The sequence below is a fragment of the Etheostoma spectabile genome, chromosome 12, assembly GCF_008692095.1.
Source record: "Etheostoma spectabile isolate EspeVRDwgs_2016 chromosome 12, UIUC_Espe_1.0, whole genome shotgun sequence".
Taxonomy (NCBI): Eukaryota; Metazoa; Chordata; class Actinopteri; order Perciformes; family Percidae; genus Etheostoma; species Etheostoma spectabile.
The window spans coordinates 9,850,137-9,865,221 of NC_045744.1; the positions used below are offsets into that span (position 1 = coordinate 9,850,137).

At 38.5% G+C, this 15,085-nt stretch overlaps 1 protein-coding gene across 2 annotated transcripts in view; it reads left to right on the plus strand.

Annotated features, from left to right (window-relative positions):
• Positions 1 to 15,085, plus strand: part of sntg1 (syntrophin, gamma 1) — a 34,822-nt gene that overhangs the window by 5,264 nt on the left and 14,473 nt on the right. The window contains exons 2-12 of one of the 2 annotated variants that reach the window (XM_032530527.1): positions 3,574 to 3,847; positions 4,465 to 4,514; positions 6,754 to 6,888; positions 8,606 to 8,662; positions 8,873 to 8,930; positions 9,016 to 9,059; positions 9,442 to 9,483; positions 9,781 to 9,883; positions 10,487 to 10,569; positions 10,866 to 10,996; positions 13,293 to 13,422. In XM_032530527.1, coding sequence (XP_032386418.1) covers positions 4,488 to 4,514; positions 6,754 to 6,888; positions 8,606 to 8,662; positions 8,873 to 8,930; positions 9,016 to 9,059; positions 9,442 to 9,483; positions 9,781 to 9,883; positions 10,487 to 10,569; positions 10,866 to 10,996; positions 13,293 to 13,422 — 810 coding nt within the window. In that variant the 5' untranslated portion in view covers positions 3,574 to 3,847; positions 4,465 to 4,487. The remainder of the gene's footprint in view (positions 1 to 3,573; positions 3,848 to 4,464; positions 4,515 to 6,753; positions 6,889 to 8,605; positions 8,663 to 8,872; positions 8,931 to 9,015; positions 9,060 to 9,441; positions 9,484 to 9,780; positions 9,884 to 10,486; positions 10,570 to 10,865; positions 10,997 to 13,292; positions 13,423 to 15,085) is intronic. The other variant, XM_032530526.1, reaches the window with a different exon arrangement.

The following is a 15,085-nucleotide window of genomic DNA, read 5'->3' on the forward strand; positions in this document are numbered from 1 at the left end:
TGTAGGTCTTTTCGTTTTTTTCCCATGATAGTACATTTAGTATCTTTGCACCATTTTATATTGAAGTATTGGTCTGACAAAATAAGTAATCTGTACTATTCACCTTGGGCTGTAGAAATATTTGATCATTTTTCTCTATTTTCTGATATTTCATAGCCCAAATCCTCAACTGATTGTTATCAAAAATCATCTGCAGATAATCAATAATGAAAGTATTTTTTAGCTAAAGCCATGAAGCCAAGTGAGGATTAGTAAAAACATTTTCTGTCTTTGCCACTCTCCCTCACTGAACAGGCCATACTGTATGTTATACTCCAGAGATACAAAATCAAAACAGATCAATGCAAACAGACACAAAAAACCCAGGCAAATACACAGCTATAGATTGAGACATAAAGATGTCTACATACATACATACATACATCTAGCTAACATTTCTACAGTATAGCAACGCTTTACAAAATAAGCACATAGAAACTAAAGTAAGAACAGATTAGCAACAACAATATAAATAAAATGTCACTCAAAGAGCACAAACCAACTAAATCCTGTAACCTTGAACAAAGGTATTCTCTCCTGATTTAGATAAATCTATAATTCCTCAGAACCCGGCATGCTGTCAGGAATTATGGACAGGGGACAAAATTTTCCAAATTGGGCTCTTAATCCAACCTGCTCTAGTTACATAACCCTTTGCATTGGTTGGGGTCATCTGTACCCGTTGAATGCACCTGGACGACAGGCCTGCTCATAACTAATGTATGGAAGGAAAATTTTGCCTCTCTAGAATTAATTTCTTGGGAGGAAAAAAACAAAATGAGTAAAAAATAAGTTATCATGATTAGTATTCTTCATTATGTGTTCTCTACAGAAATATAAAAGGATGGTGTACATCACAGAGGAGTTTGGCAGCATGCATTAGAAATGTCATGTTTTTATAACATAAACTGAGCAGATCCTGTGAAATTTCACTGTTTATGTTGAGGCAGGATTCTTTTTAGTAACATATCTGCTACCATCACTCGCCAAATTAAAAAGCTGCACTCCCAGGCACAATATGTTCTAGGTTGCAGTACCAAGTGAACAGTACAGTAAGTGAAACCCATCTAAATTTTTGGAGTAATAAAACTACATTTGTTGGAGCACTCTATAAACAGCTGCTCCACCTCCTTTCACAAATGGCCATTCATCAGAGTGTACGGGCCACAGCTGTCCTCAAGAGATGGAGATGTCCCGTTACAATCTTCACATCATCCAAGCAATCTATCTCTGCTCCTCTCTCGGTTTCCTGCCATTGTGTCTAAGACAAGTGCATTATTTGAAAAACATTGCTTGGCAAATTGGTAGGGCTGAAAATATCTGATGCTGTGGTTGTAAAAGGAGTTACGCTGACTCGACTTAAAAGGCACAAAAGGTTCGGCCTATTTAATCTGTGGATTCTTACAGAAAAATAAAAGGAAGTGCTGGCGCTTGACAGGATGTACTGGAGGCCACCTGGTAAGACAAAGTGCTCATCTCAGAGCTGCAGACACATTTTCAGCTGACCATATGAAGACATTCATTTTTAAAGCTGATCCACAACTGATGTCAGGATTTCTCTTACATCCATTACAGAGACTGCTCGATGTGGAGCGGCAGGCGGAGAAAGGTTGAGAACTCTGATCTTGTATCTCTGAAGTCAATAATCCTTAAATAATAAATGCGTGGAACACGCATACATTCACATAGTAAAGTAATACATGAAGGATTCCATATATATTTTGAAGTGCGTATCAACAATAGTTTTCTCAGTTATATTGCAAAAAGTGCAACATCTGTTTTTATTCATATACTTGTACATTAATATTTGACTCAATAGGAATGTGAGTACATTTTACAACTCATTTGTTGTATTAATTATTGTTGTTGTACTCATTGATTACTTTAATTGTGTATTATTTTAATTATTGATTATTGTTTGCTGAATTCTTTGCCAAGTAGTTCATTCATGGTTCAGTTGTTTGATCTATAATAAAAGATAATAATTCCCATCACATTTATTATCAGCTCAAGGTGATGTCTTCCCGGCATCCAACTACAGTTCTTAACCCAATGGTATTAAATCAGATAAGACCAAGAAAAGCTCAACATTTTTAGAAGCTGTACAGAATTTTGGCATTTTTCCGCACAAAATGACTCAAACAATAAATTTCCTATGATTAACATTAACTTTCTGAACTACAGCCACCATAATGATCATAAAGTTGACTCATCTCTCTAAAACACAAACTTTACAGAACAGACTGCATAGTATGTCAACAGATATATCTCCAAGAATTAGTCAATTTAACTTGAGTTAACTTTATCGCCAATACAAAAAATGTTGTTTAGACCTTATGGTGCACTGACTGACAGCCTGCAGCATTAACCTATGATATTTTCTATTTGTGGCTATGTAAGATTAATAACTAAAATAAAATACATTTATTAAGTTAATGACGTAAAACCATGTCTCGCAATGTATTTCAAACATAAAATACCTGTCTAGGAGGAAGAAGACCCATTCAGGATCACTTTAGACTCCTTTCCTATCCCACAATTCTCTCCATCTGTTTAATGAGAGACCAAGGTGTGTTGTCGTATCTTCTCCGCCTCTCTCTGTCGTTTTCCCTTTTATTAAAACTAACTATATATACAATCTTCTCGATGATGATCTCATTTGCATATGTAGGTCATATAGAGGCATATGTATTAAATTGAGATTGTTTCATAACCAATTAAAAAATCCTTGTAGCTGCTTTAAGATAATCTGATATCCCATCATCTAGAGGATTTCTGCAATGGCGGTAAAATATTATTTTTTTTAAAATACACAGTTTTATCAAGGCTACGGTTACTTTATACATTACTTACTTTATCAGGAGTCAATGATTTATTCATTAAATGTATCTTGAAATGCATTTTCTGTAAGTTTTTTTTTGTTTGTAAATCCTGCAGAACAATGATCATAGCGGTTAACGCCACTGCTCAACAAGAAGGTGGCATCGAGCCCACAATGCATTACTAACGAGAAGGATTTTTCAAGGGTCTACTATTGTAACTTAATAAACACTTTTAAAGAGTCATCTAGGCTTGGCATACAAAAAATAGAAACTAGAGTTAAAATAGAAAATAAGTTAATTGCATTTTGGCATTCATACGGACAAATCCACAGGTTTTTCTGACAGTTGTTTAAGAGGATCCTTCATCGCAGGCTGAAGAATGGGATTGACAGTTTTGAGTTTGCTTTTGAATTTACTTTTTGTGCACCAGATGTTTATTTGGGGAATAAAGCTGTGAATTGCCTCTGATCTGCATCCCACATAAATGCAGTAGTTACATTGACATCACACTCACCTGTGTAGTTGGCAACTGTAGATTACATATTTTCATACGTAGTCAGAAGCTTTCAATCAACAATATTCAGCTCTGTTTTGGGGCTTTTTTAAAGACTGAATGTTTTGTTTTTATTTGTGTTGAATAGCAGCTCCTCGCCTGTAAGTGGGTTTAGTATCAGAATGCTACCTTAACTACATCCTCCTTCTGTTACTGCAGCAGGGACCGCCAGGAGGGAAACCCTTACACGATAGCCTCATTCTGTTCTTCAGCACCAGCTCTTCAAACCCCACGGCCGGCCAGGAGAGGTGACAGCACTGCTCTCCAACCACCCAAGTCTGACAACCATGATTCGGGGAGGCCTTCTGCTACAGCTCAGATCAGGGATCAACTCACTGCTTGATGGCTAGATCTCATCGTACAATGAGCTTGGGGCCTTTCTACTGAGGTAAGTCTCTGACTTCCTCTGCAGCACAGGTTCTATTATTCAAGTGTGAGACATTTTTGTTCTGTACTCGTTTTGTCAAGTCAAGTGGCAGCCGTGCCTGATTAAAACTGAGTGGAACTGGTTTATGTAAATGAGGTTCTTGCATAGCACTTCCTCAAGACTGTATACTTGTGTAGCTGTCTGTAAAGAGAAAGTCAGATAATAAGTGGCATTTATTGTGACTTTTCTTTAAAACAAAAATACAACTCAGGTCAGCTTTTAATTTCTCCCACTGTGGCCCAGTTTAATGCTCTCTCTGACAAGACATCAGATGTGGCAACACACTTTATTTCTGGGAGAGCTGGATTCAATATTGAAACATTTATTAGGATACCTGGGTTCTCACCTTTTGATAATGAATTATTCATTAACAGTTAATGGTCTGGAGTTTTCTCCCAAGATTGCTCAATGGGGATTTTAGTGTCTAACAGTTAAGTTGAGATAGAAGGAGCCAATTTAGGTAAAAAATCTATTTGTCTTCATTTTCTAGGTTTGGAACTCAGAAAATAGGGAACTTGCTAACAATGCTAGTTTACATTGGCTGTACGGTTTTGCTGCAGCGAGCTGGCCTTGTTATAAAGCATTTTCCTCTGCAGTCTAACTCAATCTTTTCTCCATTGCAGTATCTCTCACTGTATAGTAGCACATGGATTTCAAGACTTCAAATGAAGAGGTTGGTAGGAATTTAATCAATGTAATATTTTGACAGTAAATTGATTATTATTGTATAAACAGCCTTGGCATTATCAAGTGCCTGAAATAGCATCACTGAAAGCATGCGGCTAGAACAGCACATACATCTGGGGCCCTGTATGCAGCCTCAGTGGCTCCACCCTCCCTTATAATAGATCCATTGTCACGCCTGCACAAGAAGGTAATCAACAAGTAAACACATACAATAAAACAAACTTGTGCCAAGTGTTGTGCCACAGTAACAGGAGAGGATGGTGATGATGGACCTGCAGTCTATCCACTCTTTGTGGCTGTTTGTCAAACTGAGGCCAGTGTTGCATCATTTATCAGCTAACTATCATGAAGTTATATACCAATGATAAACCATTCTGACTTATTGCTTCTGATTGTTTTCTTTCTCGCACCTTACTTTCTGTTTTCTTTTGGTAATTTACCTTAATTTTTTAAAATAACGTGGCTGCTTCAACATTCAATTCAAGTCCTCAGCATAATTACTGCTTTGGTAACAAACTTTAGCCCATATGACTGCAGGGGTACACTACGTGCAGCATTCAGAGGGGGAAGAGGTCTAATGATGTTTTAGATACAAGAAATAATCACATTTTTTGGTCAGCCAACAGTTATAGATACAACTGTTTGTATGATATCTCACGAAAAGCATTAAAATGGTAAAATCAGTTAAAATAATTCAAAGTTGAGTTCCTTTCACATGGGATACGAACAGCAGTCTCCTAGGTGAAAGTCCCTGTGTGTGTTTGACCCAACCATCCATCCCGACCTTCTCCCTATGCGGATTTTGTCGATCTTTATTCTACGTGACATCCTAACTTTCTCCTCAGAGTAGCCCTGCACGTCCTGGCTCACAATTAAGTGGGTTTATAGTGTGCATTACTCTTTGTAGCTATAAGCAAGAACAGTAAATGAGAAAAGCCTGATAGGTTGCTTATAATGCTAATTACGTCAAATTGAAAAACTGCAGATAAACGCAAACTTTGAATACCAGGCTTTTTTGTTGATGTTGGGCCCCCTGGTTATTAGTTCCACTACTCCCTTCATTTCAGCCCTGGGTTAGAAAGAGATATGCTGCTGTGGAAATAGTCATGCACATACTACCTAATCAGAGACGATGATGTAGATAATAATGGAGGCATGTTAGGAGGTGAAGGTAATAGATAGACATACAATAGGATCAGAGATAAGGCTAATTATGTACAATACAAGCGCTACAACAGGTCAAACAATGCTCAACTACACGAGACGCTGTCTCACCCAGCTATATACAATTATGGCACTACTGCCCTCATTTTGCTCAGCTAATGAGTCTCACACACACACATTACTTCAAATAATGTGAATTAATGCCCAATTCATTGCAATTCTCATGCTGCAGCTGCATGCGGAGGCACATTTCTTCACATTACTCATTACAGATGAAACACAATATGCTCCATAAACTGACTTTGATTCAAGTTTGACCTGCAGCTGTGACACTCTGTCTAAGAATAGCAACCACGCAACCAACTTGTCTTGTCAACTGATAAGCGGCATGTCCTGGGTGACGAGGATGCTGACACTGGTGTCTTTCTTTTCTATTAGCAGTCTTGTCAGGTGAAGGTGCTTCTTTTATTTAGACCTTTTTAAGTCAAGGACAGCGCGGGCATTGCAATTAGCCAGGGAGAGAGTGAAGGATATGCAGAATGCAAATTTATGCGGATTAGCATGTTCTAATGGATCATTGGAAACAGACACAGTCTTCACACTTGCTTGTATGAAGCAAGGAAATTCAAATGTGGAGGGTGAGCTTGGTTCCAGATCCTTAATTTCACAGGTTCCTAATTTGCCATCATCCTCATCAGCCTTACACGTGCAGTTAAACAAATGGGATGATTTAATTTGGTTCTCTCAGCGTGAATGTATACAAAGCACACAACTCATATAAAGCTGCTTCTTAGAGGGTCTGCTTGTTAGTTGAAACCATAATACATCAGTCCTATGTTTTTGTATCTAAATGTGTGATTATTATTACTCAGTGCTGAATATGGTTATTTAAAAAAAAACCATTAACATTAACAAGGAAAGTAGTAAAAAAAGAAAATAACAGCCAAGACTAATTTTCCATGCATCCTGCAGCGAGTATTCTCAACGACATTACATTTCATGGCCAGTTAATTCAGTCGTGGAGGGATGATGAATGATTTTATCTTTCTGACTGTTCGCAGACAAAGACTGGGATTTATTTGATGCAAGAAGGTAATGAGGAGCCATTTAATATTCGACTACACTTGGCCAAAGATATTCTGACCATTCAAGAACAAGATGTCATCTGTGTGTCAGGGGAGCCCTTTTATTCAAGTGTAAGTAACCCAGTCCATCTCATAATTACCAAATGTCACACTTCACACATTCATAAATTGAAATCGGTAATATGTACTGCGCAATACATGAAGGTTACAGCACATTCAGAAAGACACTGAATGCGAATAAAAAATCTACATCACTTAATCTATTCCTCATTAATCAAGTGTAGCTATTAAATAGTGATCCACCTGCTGGAGTGGATCATGGTGCATAGAGTGTAATCTTTAAGCTACACATCACATCTGACAACCTTTTTTCCTTACATGAATAAATGAGTGAATGAATAATAAATTCACTGTTCCCAATAAAAAAGAAGAGTCCATCACCTCTCCCAAAATGTTATTTCAACTATTCATTCAGTAACATGTTGCTGGATAAATCTTTGAAGATAAATAGAGGAAGCGCTTATGTCCTCTGACACATGATTATAACTATTAACAGAAAGCGTACAGTAATACAACCTTAGCATGTAGTTTCGGTGACTAAAATGTAATAAAAAGGGTTGAGTTCCTGCACACTGTTAACACTGAATGTTTTTAAATTCAGTGTCAGGTATCAAATTCCCAAAATGACACAACAACATCTTTTATACTAGAGCCACATGCTGCGACAACCTCTAGATAAAGGAGTCAAATCACGGAACACCTGAGACAAATCAATCAATAATTATTGAGACAAACAATATCCAGAGATCCAGAGAATTTAATAGAAAACACACCAAAGAAATATATTTTTATAAATAATGAGAGAATGGGAAGAGGAGTGAACAACAACCATTCCAAATTTAATATTCAAACTTGGTTTTCATAATTTGTACACTGATGTGCTGTGGAAAATTAAGATTCTGCCTGTCGGAGGTCTACAGTATGACTGAAGTATTGCATTTTCAATGAACTTAACAATTTCCATGCATCATTTTATTTTCCTTCACACTTGTCTACCAGGTGTGCACCAGCCAACACTGCCATTTTACCATTACCCATCACTAGTTTGTAAAAAAATAAATAAATAAATAAAAAATCTAAATGGTTATCTCACATATTGGATGGATGTAAATACTGTTAATTGTCAAGTGACTGATAACATCACTGTACTGTATAGTTGGGGCTGGGTGATATGGCTGAAATTTCTTATCATTAAATAGTTTGTAAACAGGTAGGCTTATATGTCAGGATATTGCAAATGTATGCAAAATTACATCAAGGTGTATCAAACATACAGTACAGGCCATAAGTTTGGACACACCTTCTCATTCAATGTTTGTCCTTTATTTTCATGAATATTTACATTGTAAGTTATCACTGAAGGCCTCAAAACTATGAATAAACACATGTGAAATTATGTACTTTCTTCAAAAGTAGCCACCTTTTGCTCTGATTACTGCTTTGCCCGCTCTTGGCATTCTCTTGATGAGCTTCTTGAGGTAGTCACCTGAAATGGTTTCCCAACAGTCTTGAAGAAGTTCCCAGACATTTAAGAAATGCTTAATCTTGTTCAAAACATTTGTAAAATGAAAGAAATGTTCTAAAAATTATAGAAAACGAATAAGGATGTTTCAATTCATGTGTTTTAGGTTTTGTCTTGCACCATTTTATTTTATTGTGATTAAATTAAAGTTCTGACAAAAGCAGCCTTTCCCACTTGCTCTGTTGTAAGAGATCCCAGAGGAACTGGACTGAACTCATTTCCCGGCTCTAACTGAATCTCTTTCAGGAGAGGACTGTAACGATCAGGAGGCAGACAATTGGAGGGTTTGGCCTAAGCATCAAGGTAATTTAGATCTCAGCTGATTAGGCTGCTCCTCCTAGCTGCTTTTAAATTACGTCTGAAGTGTTATCGATCATTTTCTTTTCAAACCACAATAATGATTATTTTCTTGTCAAACTGCAATAACAGCAATAGCTGAGGGATTCTCTGACAATTGTGTTACTTTTGAGTGTCTTTGACTCATTCTGTGTTTGTGCTACCTTTTCTCATTAGGGTGGAGCAGAGCATAAAATCCCTGTTGTGATATCAAAAATATCTAAAGAACAAAAAGGTATATTGTTGTTTATAAAAACATTTAAAACTCTGTCCCTTTGACTCCTCCAGTTTCTTTTTACTAATGTGATTTTTATTCCCAGCTGAACTCTCTGGGCTGCTTTTCATCGGAGACAGCATCCTTCAGGTAAAATGCCAAAACTCTTGTCTACACATCTCATCCTACTCTGCAAACTAACACATACTGCATCTTTAATAATTCATGTGCCACATATCTACAAAACTGCATCCCTACAGGCAAATGTCACATCCCAGATCTTTCATTTGTTACATATACTCCAGCAAAACTCATATCTCTCTGAGCTCATCTGATTCAGAGGATACATTTACAAGCCAGCTAAAGACGCTCTGTATTCATGGCAACTGTGGATGAGACTGTTGTTTACAGTGTTCAGCGCAGATGCCATAACAGTTATCGTGCTTTCCTCATTTATCATTTTGAAGATCCAGCTACAGTGATGTGATGCCAGCAGTATTATATAGGGTTACCCTGTTACTGTTGTTTTCAGATAAATGGAATAAACGTTAGAAGTTATCGCCACGAGGAAGTGGTAAGCTGTCAACTCATATCTCATATTTTCAACAATGCAACAGCTCTTTCAACAGCTGATCTTTTCTTCCTTTTAGGATTTGTATATTTTTGTCATGCAAAGCCAATTGTTTCTGTTTCATGCTTTTTTAAATGTAACTGCGAGAAATATGTGTGGATGTCTGTGTACATCTCTTATCTTGGCTTTTCCAATCTTAGACGTTAGCGCACCATGTTTCATGACAGTAAGCAATTGTCAGAAAACCTCACAGTTTTCAGCTCATTCAATGAAAATAATCCCGTGTTTTTTAACTTCCAGGTCCAGGTTTTGAGAAATGCTGGTGAAGAAGTGACTCTTACTGTCTCTTTCCTAAAGAAGACTCCTGCCTTTCTGAAACTGCCTCTGTGTGAGGACTGCACATGTAAGAAACCTCCACACACACTCTTTAATCACCATTACTGCAGTGCAAAATAATTAACCAAGAGTATTTATAGCTTGTATTAATGTCAGTCTGAGGATTGGTTGTTCTGGTGACAGTAAACTAGAGCCAGAAGAGCCACTTTGAAAATAAGAAATATAAATTCAGTTGCTTAATGTTTTCGACTTTGTGTACTCATCTTGACAAGCAGCACTAAATAATGATGCCACTTTGCTAAAGAGAGGGGAAAAAAGAAAGGAATGGACGCATCTCAAGCTTCACAAAAGATGCTAAAGACCAAACTGAAAGAATTGACATTGCTCATTGTGGTGCAATTGATTGCTCTTGCATGGGGAAGCTTCAGTCCCGTCATCAGACATGAAAGCTTTCATAAAAGCCTTTCATTCACGTATATAGGCCAGTTTGACTGGCCATCCAAACAGTCAACTGAATACAAATTGGCACAGAGCAGCAGCCCACACTGGATGAGAACAAAGTGGCATGCTTTGTGTTGATATCTGTGATTCACTGCAATTGGAAACCTAAATTTTTGGTTTTTAATTTATTTTTTATTGCCTTTTTTGTATGTCCTTGCTGTACACTCAGGCATCCCCAGCGACCACAGTAGTGGGACCTCCTCTCCTCTTTGTGATAGCGGCCTCCACTTGAACTACCATCCTAACAACACGGTACTCTTTTCATTAGCTTCATCTTTCAATTATTCTCTAAATGTCCCTTTGTAACCACGCAGCAGGATTCCTGGTGCCAGAAAGTTGTTTCTATGCAACTGCCACTTGCTGAGAACCGGGATGCTCTATCTTTATCTTTTGAGGAGGGTGAATCAGATTTCCTCTGCTGCTCGCGCTCGCTCGGCTTGCCTGTTCACCTGCAGCAACAGCAGCAGTAGGACTGTTGACATGTTGATTGTTTGAGATGTGCAGTGTGGGAAACAAGCACCTCTAAATAGCGTTTCACACATCTGCAGGACACGTTGTCCTGCTCGTCCTGGCCCACGTCCCCGGGGCTTCGCTGGGAGAAGAGATGGGTGGACCTCCGCCTTATTCCACTGCTTCACTCACGTCTGTCGCAGTACAACCCAGGCTCTGACATCTGCAGGTGAGCTTCGGGACTTCATATTGAAGAGTCAGTGGTGTCTGATCTCACTTGCAGAGCTGGTATCTTCCTGTAAGGAGATGGGCCTACAGGCCTGCCGTGCTAAGATCATTTGTTAAATCCTTAGGGGGTTTCAAGTAGAGCAGACTGCCATCCTATTAAGTACATCCCTTTCCTTTTCCTAACCAAAATTAAATAAGCAAATGAGTTCTGCAAGAAGACACCCCTACTGAATAGTATATGCTTGACGTAATAAGTTATTAAGCTGTCAATAAATACATTTTCATTTTGCTACACTGTGGATGATAGAAACAGTAATCTTGTGGATTGACTCTTAATGGACCACACTTGTGTTTTGGCATGTTTTAGACAATTAACAAAATAATTGCATATTGGAATTTATTTTTAGATTGATTAGCCATGTATTGGGCCGCGTATTCAGTTTATTTTATGACAGAATAAAGATCTTTGCATCTTTAACTCTTCAAACTTAAAGCGGACCAGAGTACACATTTTGTTTGCTTTATTTTGGTTATGAAATTGCGAGTAGGCCCTGTTTTGAAAATGTATTGATACATTTAAAGCCATACAGTGATGAACCTACAGAGAATTTTCACCTGAATCTGCTGCTTTCCTTTACAGAGCTTTATGATAGCTTTCAGCTGAGGCAGCAAAAGGACAAAAAAACAAAACACTGTACACTACCTGCACAGCTCCAAACAGCAGACAGACACAGTTAGTGACTAGCTGCTTAGTGGATTATTCAGCTGCTAACGAGCCAAATAATTCCCTCAGGAGTTAAAAAGACCTTAAAAAAGAGTAATATTTAAATTACATTCAGTTGGCCAGAAACATCCAACTGCTGGATATGTAAATGAGCAACAGTTTGCTAGCAAGTTTGCCATATCAACTTAAAGCTTTAGTGTGTAACTTTTTATTAATGAATGAATTATATTATGAATGATATTGATGAACGTCCATTACATTGAAGCCATTGCGAATTGCTACAAAGCTAATTAAGACTTATCAGCTCCACACAACTCTCTCTGTATCTCTCAGTATGGCTGTGTTCAGAAACTAGTGTTGTCTGGCGACTTTTGCACGCAGAAACTTGAGTGAAGATAATTACCCTCTTCTGAAGTTTTTTAATCCACCGTGTCCCACTTGGCTACTAGCAGCTGTGCGCTGTCACGGAAGGCTTGTAAAATTGGGACACATCAACAGTTTTGTTCTCATTACTTAGAATTCCTCATGGGGGAGACAGAAACTATGCACTATAGCTTTTTTTGGGGGGGTGGGTTGGGAACCAGAAGGTTGACTGTTTAAGTCCAGATACGGACCAAAGTATGGTGGTGGACTGGTAGCTGGAGAGGTGCCAGTTCACCTCCTGGGCACTGCCAAGGTCCTCTTGAGCAAGGCACCAAACCCCCAACTGCTCGGGGCACTGCCCCCAAGTGGCCAAAAAAAAATCAGTTATTGCAGGTTTAAAGGAATTGTTAAAGCGTGATTTATGCTTCTGCGTAAAATCTACGCTGTTGCTACATACGTAGGTATGTGGAGATGTAAACCTACGCCAGACCCTATGCTGTAGCCTGAATAGCAGTTCTCGAAAAATTTAACTACATGTCGCGTTAAAACGTACATCGCTCATTCGTGGCTTGGTAGCATTGCATTTTCCCCCTACTCATTTCCTGGTTCTCCTTCTCCATAAACAACATGAAATCAAGGAGAGGGTTATCTTTTCCTGCTACAGATTTCCCACCTTGGTCATAAAACACAGGGAAGACAGGGGAGGGGGTTCCTCTCACTATTACTCTAGAGTCACCACTCGCTCTGAAGCTGATTGCCGTCACTCTCTCACTTTCACCCACTCCCCAAACACACACACATGACGCACACACCAGCGCACAAGTGTAAACATCAGGCCATTTACGTAGACTACGGCAAAAGCTATGCGAGGAGCATCCGGAGAATCATACAGTATATCAATCTTTAGATGTTAAATGAGAATTGTTACTATTTGTGAAAGAGTCTGCCCAGTGGATATTCCATAAAATGGAATAAGTTGGCTTTGACCAAGTAAAATAAAGTAATATTGAGGAAAATACATATTGCAAGTACATTTCTGAGCTTTTTCTCATCCCGTAGTGATATCAATGGAAACTAATGAACAAATGGCTTCCTTCAACATTGTTGATCAATTAAATAAGTAATGAGTTATGCCAGTGTGTTGTTTGTAGTTCGTGAGCTAAAAAATGCAAAATCACCCCTTAATCTTTTTGTTTTTCTCCTCATTCAGGAAAAATGCTTTCCATGTCATAGCTGTGGATGGAGTGTGCAGCGGAGTTATACAGTTCCCCACAGCTGAAGACTGCTTGGACTGGCTTCAGGCAATAGCGAGCAACATTTCCAGTCTCACCAAGCACAATGTGAGTATAAACTAATAACACTTGTTAGCTCTGCTGCCTCTCGCTGTCCCCCATGTAAACCAATAACATGTTGGGTCAGGAGTTAGTGCAAAAGACTTTCAATTTGTGGCTCGTCAAAAAGTCCCTTTACAAATGTCATGGCATTGAACATATACTGTATTAATGTCTTTTCACAGTGGGTGTAAAATATACACTTATTTATCAGAGCCTGAGGTCCCAATAACAGCAGTTGCGCTTTACTATACTGTCCCCTCAACGAAACTCATGCACTTACTGTAAAATCTTCTAATTCAACATAATATGTAATTCAATAATGACAGAAAGAGTCCACAAGACACAAAGACTTAATGTTTTATTATTTCTCTTGTATTGAGCATATTGCTTTAAAGAAATCAAAGCATGTTCAGCGGGGTGTACAAATACTGTTGACAAGCTCCATCATGTGTGGTGGCTCACACAAAACCTAACAGAGAGTGTCAATTTTAGTGTGTGTGTGTGTGTGTGTGTGTGTGTGTGTGTGTGTGTGTGTGTGTGTGTGTGTGTGTTGTGTGTGTGTGTGTGTGGGTGTGTGTGTGTGTGTGTGTGTGTGTGTGTGTGTGTGTGTGTGTGTGTGTGTGTGTGTGTGTGTGTGTGTGTGTGTGTGTGTGTGTGGTGTGTGTGTGTGTGGTGTGTGTGGTGTGTGTGGTGTGTGGGTGTCCGTGTCCTGGGGAATAATGGAGCCCTGGTAATTGGAGTGGACAAAGTCATGGACGTAACACTGATTGCTCACTGCCAGAATGGTCTCAACAGTGGAGAGTGTATTTCTCTCTCTGGCCTCAGCAGTAACTGAGGTGTGCAAATGAGCTGGCAAACTAGATGGGTGTAGGAAACACAGATTTCAGATGTTCTAAAGACAATATGATTGTAATATGGCCAAACCATTACAGTGATAATAAATAAACTTCAATATTTTCAGACAATGACCTGGATTTTTTTTAAAAAGGAGATCAGTCTTTGACACCTTAATGTTATGTTGTCGTGCATCCTTTTTGTTTGATGCTCTGGATTTTACGTTTCCTGCTGCACACAGTAGAAGCACACTGTTCACCTCAGTTTATAACAAACAGTTCTTTTTGTGACGGTTCAGAATAGGCTTCCAGTATTAGAAAACAAATTGAATATAACCAGAAAATCAAAAGAGCAACAAGACTGTCACGGTTCAATAGTGGATTCCAAGATGCCAACCCCAGAGGCAGGAGAGTAAAAGGAAGGAGTATTATAGTACGGATTACATCCCAAAATAGACGTGGAAAATACAAATAGAGTCTAACAAAACATAGCAATGATTTAAATAGATAAAGTGCTGATTGTGAGAAACAAGGACAACAACAATCTGCACTTTTATTTGATATAGGTAGCGGTTTCAACGGGACAGGAAAGACGATTACATTAATACGAACCATTAGGGAAAGTATGTTAATAGAAATACAATACAAATAGAAGGACTGTGACCTGACTAGAACAATGAAGTTAAAGGTCCCATGCATGTAAAATTTTAGATTTTTAAGTTAAGTTCATCACCATTTGCTATGGACCAATCCTCCATGAGAAATGGGTATGTGTAAACCAGCCAAGGCACCTAAGTTTTTTGAGAAAATGAAACTTAGATGGGTCGACTGCAACT